Genomic DNA, 18,029 nt, shown 5'->3' with positions numbered 1-18,029 from the left:
GGGAGCAGAATGAGGTTTTCATCGGGCCATTCTCGATGAAACACGACAACCTTCACTCTCAGTAACGGGAGCGGCTCCACAGAACAGGCTCTTCGGAAATGCTCTCCTCTGGGCCGTGGGCAAGGCAAGAAAACAGTCATAAAACTCAAGGGAAGCACAGAGATGAAATAAACGTGGAGAAAATATTCCAGAAATATGGGTGTTGGAACTATTCTCATTAAAAAAAATAAAGACGTTTTGTTACTGAAGTCTCCACTCTGCATATCACGAGCCTCTTACTGTCCCGTTGGGTCACAGGATAAACCTAAAGCTGCATAAAATGTGTGTCATCTGGCTGTTTACAAGGCCTGTGAATTGGATGGTTACTGTCAGCTTTATAACTGGCTTCTTCCCAGGTCTCCTTCTCGGGAGGGACAGCGGCTTCTCGGGAGGGACAGCGGCTTCTCGGGAGGGACAGCGGCGTTTCCAAGCCCAGGACAGGGCAGGTCACACCGCACCGAGCAGAGGATCATGACATGTCAGCGACGCTCTTTCGGAATCACAGCCGGGCACGGCCGCGCCCGACCCCTGCACTGCTCCAGAGACAAGCCCCCCGAGTTCGAAGTGACAGTGTGTGGAGATGGCGTAAGGACACCCAGACTGTCTTCCTCGAAGGCCGCCCTTGAGGTTCCCACGCGAGGAGCCTGCTAACCGAGGACGCTTCCGGCAACCCTGCCCCCAACGGGACCTGCCGGCTCACGTCGCGGACCACGCACCCGACGGCTCCGCCGCCGCAACCTCACACGTCTGTTCTCTCTCCCACGAGGAAGCTCTTTGAAATGCGGGAACAGCCACCGTGTCTCTCCCCACTCTGCGGATAACACGCTGCATCGCTCTAGTTTCCGAGGCGATGAGGAGGAAGCCGGTACAACCCAGCACAGGATGAACACGTCCTGCCTCTCCTGCCGCGGGCGCCAAGAAGGGACGTCGGCAAATACCATATGATCTCACTTATATACGGAATATAATGAACATAACAGTCTGAGGAATACAGTAGACCCAGAAACATGGAAGTAGGGCACAGACTGACATCCCTCAGAAGAGGGGGTGGCGGGTGGGAGGGTGGGAAGAGATAAACCACAGAGCTTATATGCATGTATGCATGACGAATGGACATGGACAACTAAGCCGGGGACGGGGTGGAGGTGGGGTGGGGTGGGGAGTGCCAATGGGGTAAAAAGGTAAAATATCTGTAACAAAAAAATAAATAAAAAATGCATAAAAAAAAAAAAAAAAAAAAAAAAAAAAAAAAGAAGGGACGTCGGGCGCGCAGTTGGAGTAAAAGGGGCCATGACGCAACCACCCGGTGCCTGACGTTTAGTCTCAACCTGGAACCCCCCAACGGATGGCCGAGGATTCTTCTGGTGGCTCTGTAATTGTGGTTTTAGCACCTAGTCCGTGATCTGTTTAGAGAAAGGCCTATCCTTTTCTCTAAGGTCTCATGAACTTTCACCTGGTCAAAGTCTGATCGGCAGGATCTCTCAAAACGTTTGTCGATGACCAAAGAAATACCTTTAACTACAAAAATCCAACACACACACACACGCATAAACACATACACTGACATATTATTTCATTAAATGACCCTTGTTCTTACATTTTCTGGGCTATTTTTAATGGCTACTCAGGGCCCCGAAGGCTGATTTCAAACCCACCGAATGGCCATGACCCTGGGTCTGGAAATCACTGGATGACGTGGTGTTGCAGGGGCCCAATGGGATTCTTCCGACAGAGGGTGTGACCAGAGGTCCCAATGGGCCTGTCCAAGTTCACCTCTGGATGGTTGCGGAAAGGGTCAAGAAAGGGGTCTTTCATGAGATGAGACACACCTTTGTCCCCCAGGAGCTCATTCTCGACTTCATCAAGACAAAGCCCCCTGCACACACCTCCCCCATCGCGCGTACCGCCAGCCCCAGGGCCCGGCCCGTTCAGTCTGGCCAGACGCCCGTCCTGCCTGAAGGGGGAGGTTCACCCTGGCCCAGTCTTGCTTGGCATGAAGTCTGATAGGGAATGGAGGGGGGTGAAGACTAACTGAGTGGTTCTGCCTCTGTGGTTCCAAAGCGTGTGTCCAACTGTGGTTTGCAGAACCTACGTGTACTTGGATCCAGACAGACAATCTTCATTGTAGCTCAGTCCTCAACTACAACTACGAATCAGGCCAAGTGATCACCAGAAAGGGTCCAGGAGAAGGAACACTTGGGGTGACCCACACGACTGGCCAGAGGATGAAGCCATTCCCTTTAGAAACAGAAATCACTCTTTGGAAATTTCACGGTGCACTGTCACAATCACAATGAATGACCACGTTCCCGCTTCAAGAAAATCTCATGTTCAAATACCTGGCCCCCAAATAAATCAAATATGTATACTAAAAGCACACAGGTTACATCATCATCAACAACAACAACAAAAAGAGCTAATTTATTTGAAATAACCTCTTTTGGTCACACGAAATGAGGATCACGGACTCGACCTAATGGTTTTTTCTGCTTTCCTTACGTATCCCTACTTTTCCACGTCCTATGGGCCATTAATGAGCAAGGACAGAAGAAGTCGATTCGCTTTTTTCTCCTAACGTTTCCCGGAACCACAGCACACGCGCGAACCGTGACCCCGCGGGCAGCTCATCTCCCCGCAGCAGGTGGGCTGACAGCACCCCTGTTCCTGCCCTCCCCGAGACATCATCATTACTTCCACATGATTTATGGCCAGAAGCACGCGAGACGGTGCAGAGCACCGGGCCGAACTCCCACAGGACACATAACGGCCGCCACACTGTGAAACACTCATAAATGTGGGCAGATCAGTTTCATCAGAGAGAGAGCAGGAGAGCTCGGGAGGCTGAGCGGGACACTGGCCCGAGGGGCGTCACCGTCACGCAGCCCAGAACAGTGGGGACAGCACCAAGGTGACCCCGCCCGAGCGTATGGCTTGGTCCACCCTGAGGAGCCAGAGAGAACTTAGGCAGAGACCGTCTGAGACGCCATCGGTCAAACCTGTTCATTCTCACGTAAGTGTGCCTTTTTCTTTTTTCTTTTGAGACTGAAATCATAACTTTTCAAATGATGTCAAAAGAAATGTCTTTGAAAAGTCCCAACAAATACTGAAATAACTACAGCCAACCCTTGAACGACATGGGTTTGAACTGTGTAGGTCCACTTACACGTGAGTTTGTTTTTTTCCCAATATATACTGTAAATGTATTTTTGTTTCTTTATGGTCGTCTTTTCATGTCTTTTCTTTCATTTTCTTACTTTATTGGAAGAATACAGTTTATAATGCATGTCACATACAAAACATATGTTAACAGACTGTTCTTGTTATCTGTAAGACTCCCAGTCAACAGTAGTCTGTCAGCGTTAATCTTTTGGGGAGCCAAAGGTTATACAAGATTTTCGGCCGTGCGGGGGTCAGCACCGCTAAGCTCCGCACTGTGCAAGGGTCAACTGTGTAAGTCCCCTGGAATGTTGCAAGTGGAGAAAAAGTAACACGTTATGTGAAAAGCTATTATACACATGTTACTTCACAGCATGAGTCTAGCAACCAAACCCAAGAAGCGAGTATTTAGCACATCACAGGGACATTTTAACATGCATTGCTAAGATGCTGAGTCCCTTTGGACACATTCTCTGAGTTCGAGTCAAACACTATTTATTATCTACACCCAGCAGGTAAGACGAAACCACACTCTCTGAAACAAGAGCTCGAGAGGCGCGCGGGAAACGCAAACCAAAATCCAGAGAGAACACTACGCGGTGATAACCCGAGGAGAGTCCCGTGAGCAAGGGGGACGGGGAGTGGGTCACGCGGACTGAGGCAAAGGCCCGCTGATTTAGGGGCGCAGAGAGCGGAGGACCGCCGTGGGAAGTGGCGAGGCAAGAGGCCTCCTTAGACGGGCATGGCCGCGATGACGATTTGCGGCGGTAAAAGCACCGTGTGTGAGAAGGTGGTGACGTCGCGCCGAGCGTAGCATCTTGAAGAACAGCCCCCCGATTCCACAAAGGGGCGAAGACAAAAGAGATGCGGGGATGTTTCGACGCTTTTGTCATGGACAGAAATAGGAAAGACTCCAAAAGAGAGGTTATCTGGGGCAGAAAGAATGAAAAGGTTACTCTGGGACATGTGAAATCCATCGGGTCAAAAAGATGCCCAGTCGTGTATCAAATAAGCAGTTGTGACTGTGGGTCTGACCCTGGGGACTGAACAGACGAATCCTTTGGAATTCGTCAGCACAGCGTTGACAGCGGAAGTCACCGCTGGAGATGATGCTGGGAAGACAGGTGAGGTCCAGCCAACGCATCCAGAGCCCGGGGGAGACGCCATGCACGGGGACCTGGTGGGGACGCAGCGGCGCAGACGCACCACAGAGGAGGATTTCAGGAAGGTATGGAACAGGCACGGCAGCCCTCAGGAAGAGGGAAGAGGATCAGGTGCGCAATCAGGACGTCTCTGGGAGAGGGGAGGATGGAAAGGGGTCCCAGGGATCCCAGGGGTCACATCCCGGGGAGGTGGCAGCCACAGCGAGACCTCCCTTCACCCAGGACACCCTGCCCAGGCCTCCCGTCACCCAGGACGCCCTGCCCAGGCCTCCCGTCACCCAGGACACCCTGCCCAGGCCTCCCGTCACCCAGGACGCCCTGCCCAGACCTCCGTCACCCAGGACGCCCTGCCCAGGCCTCCGTCACCCAGGACGCCCTGCCCAGGCCTCCCGTCACCCAGGACGCCCTGCCCAGGCCTCCGTCACCCAGGACGCCCTGCCCAGACCTCCCGTCACCCAGGGACGCCCTGCCCGGGCCTCCCGTCACCCAGGGACGCCCTGCCCGGGCCTCCGGTCACCAGGGACGCCCCGCCCAGACACAGAGGAATGCCCTCTGAAGGAGAGACAACAGGAACGCACGCGGGCGCACGGCGGGAACAGAGCCCGTATCCGCGTTACCTTCTTGTGATTCTTGTACACGTTCCGGTGGGCGAAGCCCTTTCCGCAGAGCCGGCACTTGTACGGCTTGTCCTCGCTGTGGATCACCTTGTGGGCGCCCACCTGGTCCAGCCTCTTGAAGGACTTGTTGCAGATCTCGCAGTGGTAGGGCCGTCTCTCTGCGGGACAGGGGTGGAGGGGCGCGTAGGTGCACAGGGGAAAGAGCCCACGGAGAAGCAGCCTCGCCCCCCCGCCACTGCTCCTGGGAACGTCGACTGGGACGTGACCAGAGGCCCAGCGACAGCTCTGGCACGGTCTATCCACGCGGCCAGGGGCTGCTCGCAAGGAAGTGTAAGCCAGTCCTTCATAGACCCGCTCTGCGGACACGTCGGAGCCGCTCAGATACAGACCAAGTTCAAATGCAAGGAGGAAACCCCACCCCCAGAGAAATCAGCGGTGGGCCGAGTTTCTGTCGTGCACTCCGAGGGCAGGAAGGGCCCACAGCCACGCACCTAAGGACACACCGCCTCCTGCTGGGCCCGAGCCCTCCAGCGGATCTCCGCGTCTGGGGAAACACGCCCTGAGGAGCTTGTGAAAAACCCCTCTGGACACGGGATCGATGGGATGGGGACCACGGGGTGGAGAGGAGCCCGTTTCTAAGGCGCCTGTCCGAAGGGCGCCGGCCCCCCCAGGTCCGCCCGCTGAAACGCGAGTCTGTCTGCAGGCACAGTGGGTGTTCCGCAGCACCGACTACACGGCCTCAGGGCACAGCCATCCGAACCCCCGAGAGACACTTCGTCAAGCAAAATACGATCCAGAGCTGATCGTATCTAAAAATCTGGGTATCAGCCCTCTTTTATGCAAACTTGATTAACATGAAACTACGGCTTTAACATCTTACATTCTCAAAACGTATTTGTACACGTCTCACTAACACATAGTAGGACCTCAGCGGGGCCAAGCGCCAGGCAAGGCGGACCGGCAGCAGAGGGCCGGGTCCTGGGTCAGAGCCTGTGGGCACCGGGGGAACCGGGCTCATTTCCCTGCACCACGGCTCACAGCGGAGAACCAGCGTCCCATTCCAGACGAGGCTGCGGACACTGAGCTCGAGGGGCAGCGAGGGACGAGCGAACGGGTGCTCCGGAGGTCGTCCGAAGATTCAGTCCACCCACCTTCGCTCCCCACAGACCGAGGTCCAGGGAAGCTAAGGAAGCACCTCGTTCTGGCTGAGCTCACGCAACAGCCGCCCCGGGATGACCCCTCAGCTCCTGAAAATGACAAGCTGAACATCTGCAGTGACTTCAATTCGGATTGAAAAACAGGTAGTTTACCTGAGTGGGTGATCATGTGACGTTTTAGCTGATTCGCTGAAATAAACTTCTTCATACATTCTTGACAATCAAATATCTCGTGAACCTGCAAAAGGTTAAACTGACAGTTAGCTCAACCGTCAAAGCAAATAAATTATATAGAGCGCAACTGAAACTACGTACTGACAGTGGCCACCGCACTGACCAAACCGGATATTACAATTCAGCCCTAATCTCGTCCTTCTGTCTTCCACTAACGGAAACAGCAGGAGGCGTCGGTACCCCGTAAACACACAGCACTGGAAGGAAAGAGGACTGCACGCTGTCGAAACTCGGGGTACTGCTGACCTACCCAGCGGGTACTAAATGGACCCTCTCTGCAAACAGTTACACCAGCGTACCCTACTAACTCTTCCTTGTGCACACATGGAGGCTTGGCCCTGCGGGGAGCAATATTCCTGTTACGGTAGCAGCAGTATTTTAAACTTGACAGCGTGTGGCACAGAACACACCGTGGGGAACCATGAAGGACGAGAAGCTGTGTGACTGCAAAACAGTTAGGTCCCCGGAAACCTCTCACACCGCAGGAGGACACAAGAAACAGAAAAGCTCAAACACCAACACCAACAGGGGGACAACTCTAGCCAGCGACTGGTGGCAGAATTCGCAGCTGCACCGCGGGTTCGGTTCCTCCCGCGCGGACACCGCATCGGAGAGGCTGGACGGCAGGTATGAGAGGGCAAGTCCGGTTCATCCTCATAAACGAGGCACAAAGTTCTATCAGGACTGAACCGGATGAAGCCGTCCGCCGGGAGTGCTGATCACCCCAAGGCACAGGAGCGCCGCCGTGTTTGGCTGAAGAAGTAGAAATGACTGTGGTGGAGTCACGGTTTGTCTCGGCTTCAGGCCAACAGAGGCACTTGTGCGGGAAGTCAGGACACCACGGTCACCCCTGCAGAGCAGCGAGGGCCCTTACAGAGAGAAAAGTCAAGTCTCTGACCGGGCACAGCAAGAAGCAACGAGGGGAGGACTGTTGTCTCCGGGTAAACGGCTCCCTGGATCGAGCGGCCCTCCAACGAGGGGAGAGGGGCGGACACAGACTCAGGCCTGCACTCTGGGCCTTCATTCTGTGCCCAACCACACGGCAGGTCGGAGGATGCCACCCTCCTGGAGCGGTGGTCAGAGCCGGTCCTTGGTGAGGCAGAGAAACAGGTAGAAGAAGATGTCACCCCGCCAGTCTGACTACACCCCTCAATGCAGGGGCATCTAATCCGACCAGGGTGTGTGCAGTCCAGAGAGCCCCAGGGTCCCTCAGAAAGCAGGGTGGGGTCCACACAGGTACGCAGACGGCGTGCGGGATAGAAGAAAACAGTCCAACCTGAGCCATCTGGAAGACAGTCTCTCCGATCATCAGAGACCTCGGAGGCTCCGGCTGAGCACCGACATTGAGGGCCAACGCTTATTTAACAACAGTAAGAACAGATGCCTGTTCTCAAACTCTACGTGTCTGCAGTACATAATAACACCCTGCAGAACAGTACGCTCCAGAGAAGGTGGTATGCCTTCTCAGCCATCCAGCAGTGAAGTCATATTTATTTTCATTGTTAATGTTAAACTTTTATTAGCATACAAAATATAAAAAAACTATTAAGTCATACATACAAGGTAAACTTCAAAGTACTGCAGAATAACAATCCTATTTGTTCACTTCCAACTCTCATGACTTCTGAAGCACACAACATTTTTAAAGGTTGAATTGAACCGATATTGCCCAAATTATAAAATAGCATTTACTGTGCATGAAAGCACTTTTGCATTGGATATCATATTTACAGTGGAAAATTCAGGCCAAAGCTATCTTCAAAACTCCTGAAAACGTTTCATAAAGCAATTAAATTTAGAGTGAAAATGATAAGTAACGCAATTTACTTACCGATCACGCTAAATAACGTGCATTTTGTAAAATGTCCAGTGTACTGACTTGATAGGCTGGGTAATAATTTTAATTTCGAGTCCCAAACTAAATAATTTTCAAGAAGGCTCACAGTGCATCTTATTGGAATGCAGGACAGTATCCAGTAATATAGGATCCTACGCTAGACGAGAATGTAATTTGGCATCGTTTTAAAGCTCCATCTACTGGCAATGTGAAATACTGCAACCAACCTCTACTAGACATTAGATGTCCCCAGCTGAATCCAAGATGTCTTTGACTAGATCGGGCGTTTGTCAAAGCTGCCTGTGGCTTCCGACAGCCTGTTAGAGGAGCTATGCTTCAATGGAGGGAATGACGCACTGAGCTAACCAGTGATCAATACTCTAGAGATAACTTACTGCACCCCACCACCACCGGTGGGACTCAGAGCTACCAAACCCTGAAACAGCAACCGATGAAGCTGGCAGATGAAGGAGTCAGCTGGCCTTCCACTGCATTCGAGGACATTCGAGGACTATTTCTACTGATTCCGAACAATGACTCGAAATATTTTTTGGAAGAGTTTACTCTTCCACATCCAGTCTTGCATTTTCAAATATGTTTGTGCTGCCCTGACCAATGAGACCCGGGTTCGATTCTGGCCAAGGGCATGTGCTTCAGTTGTGGTTCGTCCCCAACCCTGGGGTCGTGTGGGAGGCAACCAGTCGATGTGTCTCTCTCACATCGATGTTTCTCTCTCTCTCCCTCCCTCTTAATCTGTCTAAAGATAGACGGGAAAGTGTCCTTGGGTAAAGATAAAAAAAAAATTTTAAATAAATAAATAAAATGTTTGTATTTAAATGAATGACAAGATCTCTCTACAATATAAAACATCAACTTCGATGGACACGGCAGACACCATACATGACTGAAATCATCTTTTACCCTGACGAGCATCAGTCTTCATCTTACTGACCTTTCTGTGCTCCTGTAGGCTGGATGCTGAAGAACACTTTTTATTGCACACTGAGCATATGAGCTTTTTCTTCGGATCTCCTAAAATAGAAACGAAATACCAACATGATTTACATGAGAATATGCAGAGGAGCATCTGAAGCAGTGTTTCTAAGGATTTTTCTCCTCCTCACATCCCCTGTTCTTCCGTCTAGAACTGGAGTCCTCACTCCCTGGAGAAAGATGGGAATAGTTTGCGACTGTTCGCCTGAGACTATGGATAAACGTTATCTCCCACAAATACAAAATCTCGCAGCTGGTGTCCACAGGATTTAGGCGAAGGGGAACGATGGGACGTGGGTGAGGGAAGCCAGCCCCTTCCCTGCTTCCTCCTGGGTAACACGCAGGTCCTCACCACCCTACCCTCATCCGCAGGTTCAAGGACAGTAGCACCTACCAAGCCAAACTCACCTTTATACTATTGTAGTTTTCCTGTATTCAGGTAAATCTGGTATTTGACTCTCAGATTCAATTTTCAAAAAGATTCAGGAATACATAACTTACAAAGGGAGGAGCTAGGTGAGAGATGAATAGAACAGGACGGAACACGAGGTCAGTCACTGTGAGTTCCGGCAGATGGGGGCTCAGCATGCTCCTAGGGGCTGGTTTAACACCCATCATTAGCCACATGTTACAGTTTCTATGGGACAATGTGATGCTGCCCTGGCTGGTGTGGCTCCGCGGTTAGAACGCCGTCCCTGCTCTAAACGGTGGTGGGTTTGATTCTTGGACAGAGCACATGCCCAGGTTGCAGGTTTGACGCCCAGCCAGAGCACATGTGGGAAGCAACTGATTGATGTTTCTCCCTCTCTTACTCTCTCTGTCTCCCCCTTCCTCTCTCTAAAAATTCAATAAACATTTTTTAAATGTAATGCTTATTTAAATTTTCAGCTTCTCACCTGGCCAGTGTGGCTCAGTGGTTGAGCATTGACCCAGCACCAAGAGGTCTCTGTTCGAATCCTGGCCAGGGCACATGCCCAGGTGGTGGGCCCGATCCCCAGTGGGGGGCATGCAAGAGGCGGCCAGTCGATGTTCTCTCTCATCGATGTTTCTGTCTCTCTCTCCCTCTCTCTGCCTCTCTCTCTGAAAATAAAATAAAAGGCCAGCGCTAACAAAAAAATTCAGCTTCTCTCTTCTCAGCATCTTCAACTCACGTCACTGGCTAGGACCACTGCTCATCACCAGGGGTCAAGGCTCCGAGCCCTTCTCCTGCCCAGAATCCCAGCCTTTCTAGCAGAGGGTTCTGCAGCCACAGGTGTGGACATCCATGTGTGTGGACATCCATGTGTGTGGACATCCACGTGTGGACATGCTCTGCTTCTGCGTAGAGAATATTCTCTCCCCCAAAGTCCGTACAGGTCACAGAGAAGAGGGAGACACCGGAGAGAGGCCTGGCACGGGTCAGACTGTGTACCAGTCCTGGCAAAGGGTGTACATGGGGACCTCTGGCTGGAAACTGTAAGCCCCACGTTTTATACGACCCCCAGCATAGCAACACAAAGGACCTCATTTGTACACAACTTCCTACGAAATCACCACAAGTTTCCAGAATGAGTAACATTGTAACATCCAAGGCCAAGGCCAAGAAGCACTGAAGAAAAGATGCAGACACTGCACATGGGGGCCACCTGCCCCGGAACACGCGGGACCCAGTGTCCGGAGCTGGTTGCAGCATCTGGCTTTTCACTTAGTTCAGCAGAGTTAACTTCACAGACGACGAGAAAGATCTGTTATAATACATTACAGTCAGAGACGGAGAAAATGAAGAACAGCGTTTTAAACACAACAGTCGGAGACAGAGAAAACAGGGAAACCGACGGAGGCGGGCCTGTCCAGAAGCCAGGCTCGCCCTTTGCCCGCATAGGAGGCCGAGGACAAGGAGTCGGGAAAATGCTGTCGCCCTGACGTCAGCCTCAGAGGGAAGAAGGGATCGGAACCCCGGCCGTCGGAGCACGGGCACTGCCCAGAAGCTGTGCTCCCCAGCCGGACCTTCCACCGAGCTCCTCACGCCGGCCGTGCAGCGCGACCAGCTGCCGAAACAGCGTCAGGGGGAAGGAACAGCCGCGGCCAGGGCCCGGTCTCTGTGGGCGCTCCGAGGGCAAGGCCGGCTCTCTGCCCCGCGGTGTCAATGACAGACAGATGGCCGCGGCGGGGAGGGGACGCCTTCGGAGCCACCCTCCGGGAGCTCTCACCAGCGTGGACGTTTTCCTGGTGTCTCCTCAGGGCGTCTCTGCTCTTCAGCCTCTTCCCACAGCTGCCAGCCTTGCACACGAACCTGGCTTTGCTGCGGCACGGCTCCCGGTGATGCTCACAACTGCGGGACACGGGGAGGGGCCGGGGAGGCTTTGGTCACGCGGCCCCCAGCACCTGCCCAGGCCCCTGCATGCGTCACCTGGGCAGGTAAGGAAAGCGTCCGGGTCTGCAGCCGCCCACACTGGCTCACTGAGGCCTGGGCCTGCCCACCGTGGCCCCCGATCACCCACGGTCACCCACGGCCCTGCTCACGGAGACGCACCTGGACGCCGAGCTGAAGGGCGGATTACAGGCGGAGCACTGGACCCTTCGGGAGGAGTCCCTCAGACCGCTTTTCGCCGGGCACTGAAGAGCACTGAGGGGAACAGAAGTAAGAGGAACAACAATGGCACGTCCCAGACAAGAACGCACGGCCAGACCGCGGCTCCGAGTCACGCGCGTTGAGTGATCTCGCGTGGTTCCGTCTGGGCTGTCGCTGACCCAGCAGAAGGACCAGCACAACAGAAGTGTCCTGGGTGGAGAACGTGTAACGCTAACTCCAATCAAAGCTGAGTGGGATGCAGTTCTAATGTCTACTTAAGTGGGTGGCCCTGCCCGGCCGGTGTGGCTCAGTGGTTGAGGGTGGACCCTACACCAAGAGGTTGCCGGTTTGACCCCCAGTCAGGGCCCAGGCCCAGGTTGTGGGCCTCATCCCTGGTGGGGGGCATGCAGGAGGCAGCCAATCGATGTTCTGTCTCATCGATGTTTCTCTCTCTCTCTCTCTCTCCCTCTCCCTTCCTCTCTCTCTAAAAATCAATAAAGGGAAAATATTTTTTAAAAAATAAAGTGTATAGCCTTTGTTTTTTTCTTGTGTGTGTGTGTGTTTTTTTTAAGAGCCTAGAGCAGAATTTCCAAATGTCTAACCTCTTGTTATTATAAAAATTAAACATATTTAAGTTTTAAACTTTGAGCAGAAATTTTTCATCTCAACTTTCATGAGCCAAAGCGGGTGTGTGTAACACATGGCAATAGCCTTCCTAAGAGACGTAGCCCATTTCAGAATTTTACTTACATGGATTGAAAAAGCCTGTGTTAAAAAGGTGTCGCTCGTAGGCGAAGTGGTATTCTGTTAAAATAAAAGTTTACAAATACATGTGTGTACGTCCCTGCCTTTAATAATTCATGATCCTATAAAATGCCTCAGTGAAGGAATAATTGTACGTGCGTCCACACAAATTAAGGGACACAGGGAGCGGAGCGACGGGCGGGATCATTCCCTTCATCCCGTGGCCACACCCTCACCCACCACCTTTCGAGGATCCCTCCACCGCGGCTGCGAAGCAACCAGTCTCCCCATGGGCTCCGAATTCACTACGCTCTGAACGCTCTCCCTGTCTGAACGTTTCTTGTATGGATTTCAGCGGGAACGTGGATGCAGACAACCGACGCTTGGCCCGTCGCCCCAACGCACCAGCTACACCCCGTGCGCCGTCTCCAGGGCAGACGCACAAGCCAGTGAGCCTCACGCTCGTGGCCAGAGGCAACGGACACAGGCAGGCCCGCCAACGCCACGCTCACTCGCTACATTCGTAACCGGAATGTTTCAAAAGTCACCACACTGTGCGAGATGAGTGGCGGCCATGACCCCGCCCTCCCGCCCTCCCTCCCTCTGTCTCACACACGGGGCGGAAGCCCAAGGAGGAAGGGTATGGCCCCAGCTCCGCGGACACGCTGTGGGTACACACTGTCTCTGCAGGGCCTGCCGGACGGGGAACCTCTTCCCGCAGCTCCTGCACTTGGATTCCTTCTCCTCGCTGGGCGTCCGGTGCAGAGTGTGCAGGTGCTCGGCCAGGACCTCCTCGCTGGTGAAGGTGGACTCGCACTGGGGACAGGCGTGGCCCTCGTCACAGCCGAAGCCGTCTGCACATTCACAAGGGCACAGGTTGACGGGGTGCAAATGCAGAGCACTGCTCCGTTCCCCCCTCATTTTAAAATCACATTAATTGCATCTGGCGGGTGTGGCTCAGTGGTGGAGCGTCGACCCAAGAGGTCGCCAGTTCGATTCCTGGTCAGGGCACATGCCCAGCTTGTGGGCCCGATCCCCAGTGGGGGGCGAGCAGGAGGCGGCCAGTCGATGTTCTCTCTCATCGATGTTTCTCTCTCTCTCTCCCTCTCCCTTCCTCTCCCTAAAATCAATAAAGAAAAATTTTATAAAAAATCACATTGCCCTGGCCAGTTTGGCTCAGCGGTTAGAGTGTTGGCCTGTGGTCCAGAGAGACCCGGGTTCGGTTCCTGCTAAGGGCATGTACCTCGGTTGCAGTTTGTCCCCGGCCCTAGTTGGGTCATGCGGGTGGCAGCCACTCAATGTGTCCCTTCTTCACGTCGATGTTTCTCTCTCTCTCTCTCCCTCCCACTCTATCTGAATGAACAAAATATGGGAAAGTGTCCTCAGGTGAGGATAAAAAAAAAATTTTTTTAAATCATATTAATTGGGTTTCATGGTATGGGAATTGTAGATTCTTATCATCTCTATGAATAATAATAGTGTTACCCATGAAAAACAATAGGAAGTGTTACTAGAGAGAAATACATGGTTTTTAAAAAATCATTTCACTGTGTTCTACCACATTATTACAAAGCCAATTTGCAATTTTCCCTGCAATGTTCAGTGTTCACGTCAAAGAGCTACTGTATTACAGGGGCTGAGCTGGACCCCAAAGATTCTCCCTGACATGGGTCATCCTGAGTTCACGCTTAGCTGGGACGAGACAGACCCAGCTGAGGGAACTATGCTGACTGGTTAAGGGGAATGTCACACTTATATGGGATGATGACCAGGTCACAGGCAGACATGACAGCAGGTGAGGTGGGCCTGCCCTCCCCCGGCCAGTCCCCACGGACCGCCTCAGCTCTGCCCGCCTCCAGCGTGCGTGTTTACAGTGCCGACCATTTCTGGTCATCACACGAGAACACACTTAGAAAATGCAGAAAACATGAAGAGAGTAAAAATCCCCGATAATCCCATCACGGACAGACAAGCACTGCGATTCATTTCTGACTCGGGCTCGTCCATCCAATTTCAGGCACAGTCCAGGGAGAGCCACACCTATGGCCACGCTCTATACTCAATGTCGTACGTTACCTATGGCCACGCTCTATACTCAATGTCGTACGTTTCTCTTTTTTTCCATTTAACATAGAAAAGTAAAAAATAAAGAAAATGTAAGTGAAGACACCATAACTGACTTAACGAACCTCAGCGCTAGACATCCGGGCGGCTTCCGTGGTGTGTTTTGCTGGTTGGTCGGCTGTGTTGGTGTGGTTTGGAGTTTGGTGTTTGCAAACAGAGCCCCAAATTCTCAATTAAAATAGCAACGCTCTAAGTACCTAATTCATATGTTTGAAAATCTGTTAAGTTTGATTCTTTCCAGAAAAACCATGGAAATGACTATTTTGTTAACTAAAAATAAATGGGGGTGGTAAGAGACAAGCGGGAGATTCTAAGTTTATACGATGGACTCCGTCACCACATGCCCCGGGGACAGTGGAGACAGAAAGTAAATTTAAAAAGGAAACACAGAATAATACAAAAATCACTCCCATCGCTCAATATCCGACACCCACACAGCACCATGGGTCTGCCTGTGACCTGGTCATCATCTCATATAGGTGTGACATTCCCCTTAATCACAGTGCGTGTCTGAGAGGCAGAGCCGACGGCCTGACCTCGGCTCCCCGTGGCGAGTCCAACTCAAGTAAGAGACGGGAGCATCGGGTGGCCAGGCCGAGGCTACTCGACCTCTCTCAGCCGATGACGTCAAGAATTCATACAAAAGCCATTGCTGCCACAGTGACCAAAGAACCCAGTGTCGCCTCACAAAGGGCCTTGCTAAACAAATGGAGACACACTCCATCGTAAGGGGCGAGCCCATCCCAGGGCTGACACCTGTAACCCTCATATCGCCCTCCAGCCCCCTCGGGAGTGAAAACGCCCAGGACGGGGTCAGGGCCCGGTGATGACTGCGCATGACAGGCCAGCGATATGTCTCCGGGACTGCAGGAGGCTCGCAGTCTGACCTCTGGTCACTGCCGCTGGGACAACCAGCGACCCTGCAGGCTCTGCGGTCAGAGCCAAGGAAGACTTCCCGCTGCTCAGGTTCTCAGAGAAGCTCAAGCGAGAGTAGGGCCCGGGAACAGCCGTTTGCCCCTGCACACCTGAGCGCCTGGCCTCCCACGTGCCGTGACACAGCCGGGTCTCAGAGGCGGTGGCTCGCCGGGTCGCAAGGCAGACGCAGGGCTGGGGAAGTCCTCCCTCCTGCTCAACCCAGTCCCCACGAGAGCGGGCAGATCTGGGACCCGGCAGGGATGCAGGGCACACCTCCCCCCAGGCCAGCGTCCTCCTCCCGCCCGGAGAAAGGTGGGTCCCCAGCTGGACACCCTCTGAGAGCAGTGTCCACGAAACTAACTTCATGTTGCGAAAACCCTAGAAACGCAGCTGTGATTCACCACAGTCCGGTTCCCCTCCACCTCTGTTCGCTCAGGCGCCGATGAGAGAGGTACCTGTGTGGCCAGGTGTGGACTCTCCCTGATGGCTCTCCCCCTCCGGGGTCGCCGTCAGGCCCTCCTGCTCGTCCTCCTCGGCCTCCATGTCACTGTCCAGGTACCCGATCAGCAGCTCGGTGTCTGTTTCTATGTCTTCAACTGCCAGATAGAAAATATTTTCTCCTTCCTGAGGCAAAATTTTAAAAAAATACGGTGTTGAATGACAAATCTATCTCAATAATAATAATAATAATAATAACTGCCGAACCATTCATTTACTTCTGATAACAATTAAATCACTTTAAGAAACACTAAGGACCATGCACCTTTAAAAAGTTACTGTTACTCTTTCTATGCGTCCAGATCATCTGGGTACTGAAATGGAAACATACTATTCAGGCAGCTTCAAATAAAGCACAAATGTATATTATAGACAGTGACATCTAGACATACCAAATAAAAGAGGGATAATTATTTAAACTTCTAAAAGTGAATTTTGCATCATTAACTGGCCTTCCGCAGGCCACCTTGTGAGGCCCATGAATGCAGCAGAAAGCACTTTGGTGAGCGATGGTGTCATTCCTGCACCCAGAGAGCAATGCGACGGAAATGATGTCATTTTGAATAACACTGAACGCAGCGCTGGGAGAAAAATAAACGGTCAGGTTTCCACACAAACCCAAGGAACCGCAAATGACGAGCCTGGGACGAATTTCCAAAATGCTGGACCAGAAACAGAAGAGACCAGGCACCTGGGCGGCTCGAAGCATCGGCTGAATCATCGCGGCACTGAAACCCCACCCCAGCGACGGAAGGAAGGAGAAAACAAGTTCCGTGGACACACCAAGGCCTCTCAGAAAATTCCAGAAGATGGAAACCAGATGGGGCTGCAATGACAGATAACTACCGCAGGAGGAATCCCGCCCCCTCACGGACAGAGACGAGGGAGGCTGCGGAGAAGCTTCTTCCCCAGGGGACCCCGGGAGAGGTCACCCGAGGAATCAGCTGCAACACAGAGCCAGCCGCTGCTCCGTCCCCTCGAGAAGCACCCAGCACGTGTACAGGCTCAGGGATTTGTTCTGGGTGGGCTCCCGGCGGGGCTGCCGAGGAGAGAGGCAAAGCACAGGCTGAATTTCCTGAACCTTGGTGGCGGGCGGAGGGGCGGAGGGGCAGGGCAACACGCTCACCAGGAGGGAAACGCAATGAAGCACAGCCAGAGCGGGCTCTCTCCCCCTTGGTGACATCCCAGCCCTCCAGTCTCATCTCAGGAGGCGGGGAGGGCCGGCGGGAGGACTGTGTGTCGGTATGTCCGTATGCATGTATGTACACACAAGCGCAGCCCCCGGGAAACACTGGGAAAATACGCATCGGAGTGTTTACGGTTCTCTGTCGGCAGAAGGGCAGTCTGTAGTCAACACTCTTTTAGATATTTCCCCCACGAACACCTTACTGTGTAATTTTGAAAACAATGTCTATAGAAAGCGCCCCGGAAGAGACAAGTGATGGTCAGAGTCATCGGACACCACACAGGGAGGCTCGATTCAGATGGTCAAAGCCCAGAAGCAAGTCTGACCGCTGGCTTCAGTTAATTAAAGGAGGTTCCCCTAACACTGAGACAAAGGGAGGTTTTGAATTCATACCTCCGGAAACATCGGAAGCATGTCCAATTAAGAACAGTGACTGGACGTCCATACAAATGTTACTCTTGGTGCAATAAAAACAAACAAAACACGGTGTTGCAGCTCAGCCCACGGAGGGGTCCCTTTTTCAATGAACTGGGAAGCAGGGCCTCCCAGGGTGTGGTCCCCAAAGCAATCTGCAGCTACTGAAGATTTCAGAACACAATCATCAATCCTAGTGCTTATCTCGTCAAGATCCAAGAAAGTTCATTGAAATGTCTCCCTTACGTGTGCATCACTAATGTTGAGATGGCCTTCACAGTGCCAGGAAAAGAGAGCAATTTTTTACATTTTAAGACATGACACATTAGCTGGAGGTACCCACAAGCCCCGGCATGCCTGTGCGGGGCTCTACAACACTCTACAACACAAGAAGATTGTAG

General features: G+C 52.6%; 1 protein-coding gene across 2 annotated transcripts in view; it reads right to left on the bottom strand.

The window, feature by feature from the left end:
• Positions 1–18,029, bottom strand: part of PRDM5 (PR/SET domain 5) — a 100,018-nt gene that overhangs the window by 47,190 nt on the left and 34,799 nt on the right. For both annotated transcript variants that reach the window (XM_036240952.1, XM_036240953.1), the window contains exons 4-9: positions 15,986–16,154; positions 13,171–13,345; positions 11,386–11,507; positions 9,156–9,235; positions 6,286–6,370; positions 4,976–5,133 (exon numbers count right to left, since the gene is read on the bottom strand). In XM_036240952.1, coding sequence (XP_036096845.1) covers positions 4,976–5,133; positions 6,286–6,370; positions 9,156–9,235; positions 11,386–11,507; positions 13,171–13,345; positions 15,986–16,154 — 789 coding nt within the window. The remainder of the gene's footprint in view (positions 1–4,975; positions 5,134–6,285; positions 6,371–9,155; positions 9,236–11,385; positions 11,508–13,170; positions 13,346–15,985; positions 16,155–18,029) is intronic.

This window comes from Molossus molossus, unplaced genomic scaffold (genome assembly GCF_014108415.1).
Source record: "Molossus molossus isolate mMolMol1 unplaced genomic scaffold, mMolMol1.p scaffold_m16_p_4, whole genome shotgun sequence".
Taxonomy (NCBI): Eukaryota; Metazoa; Chordata; class Mammalia; order Chiroptera; family Molossidae; genus Molossus; species Molossus molossus.
The sequence above is the reverse complement of the archived record's forward strand: the minus strand, read 5'-3'. Positions and strand labels throughout refer to the sequence as shown.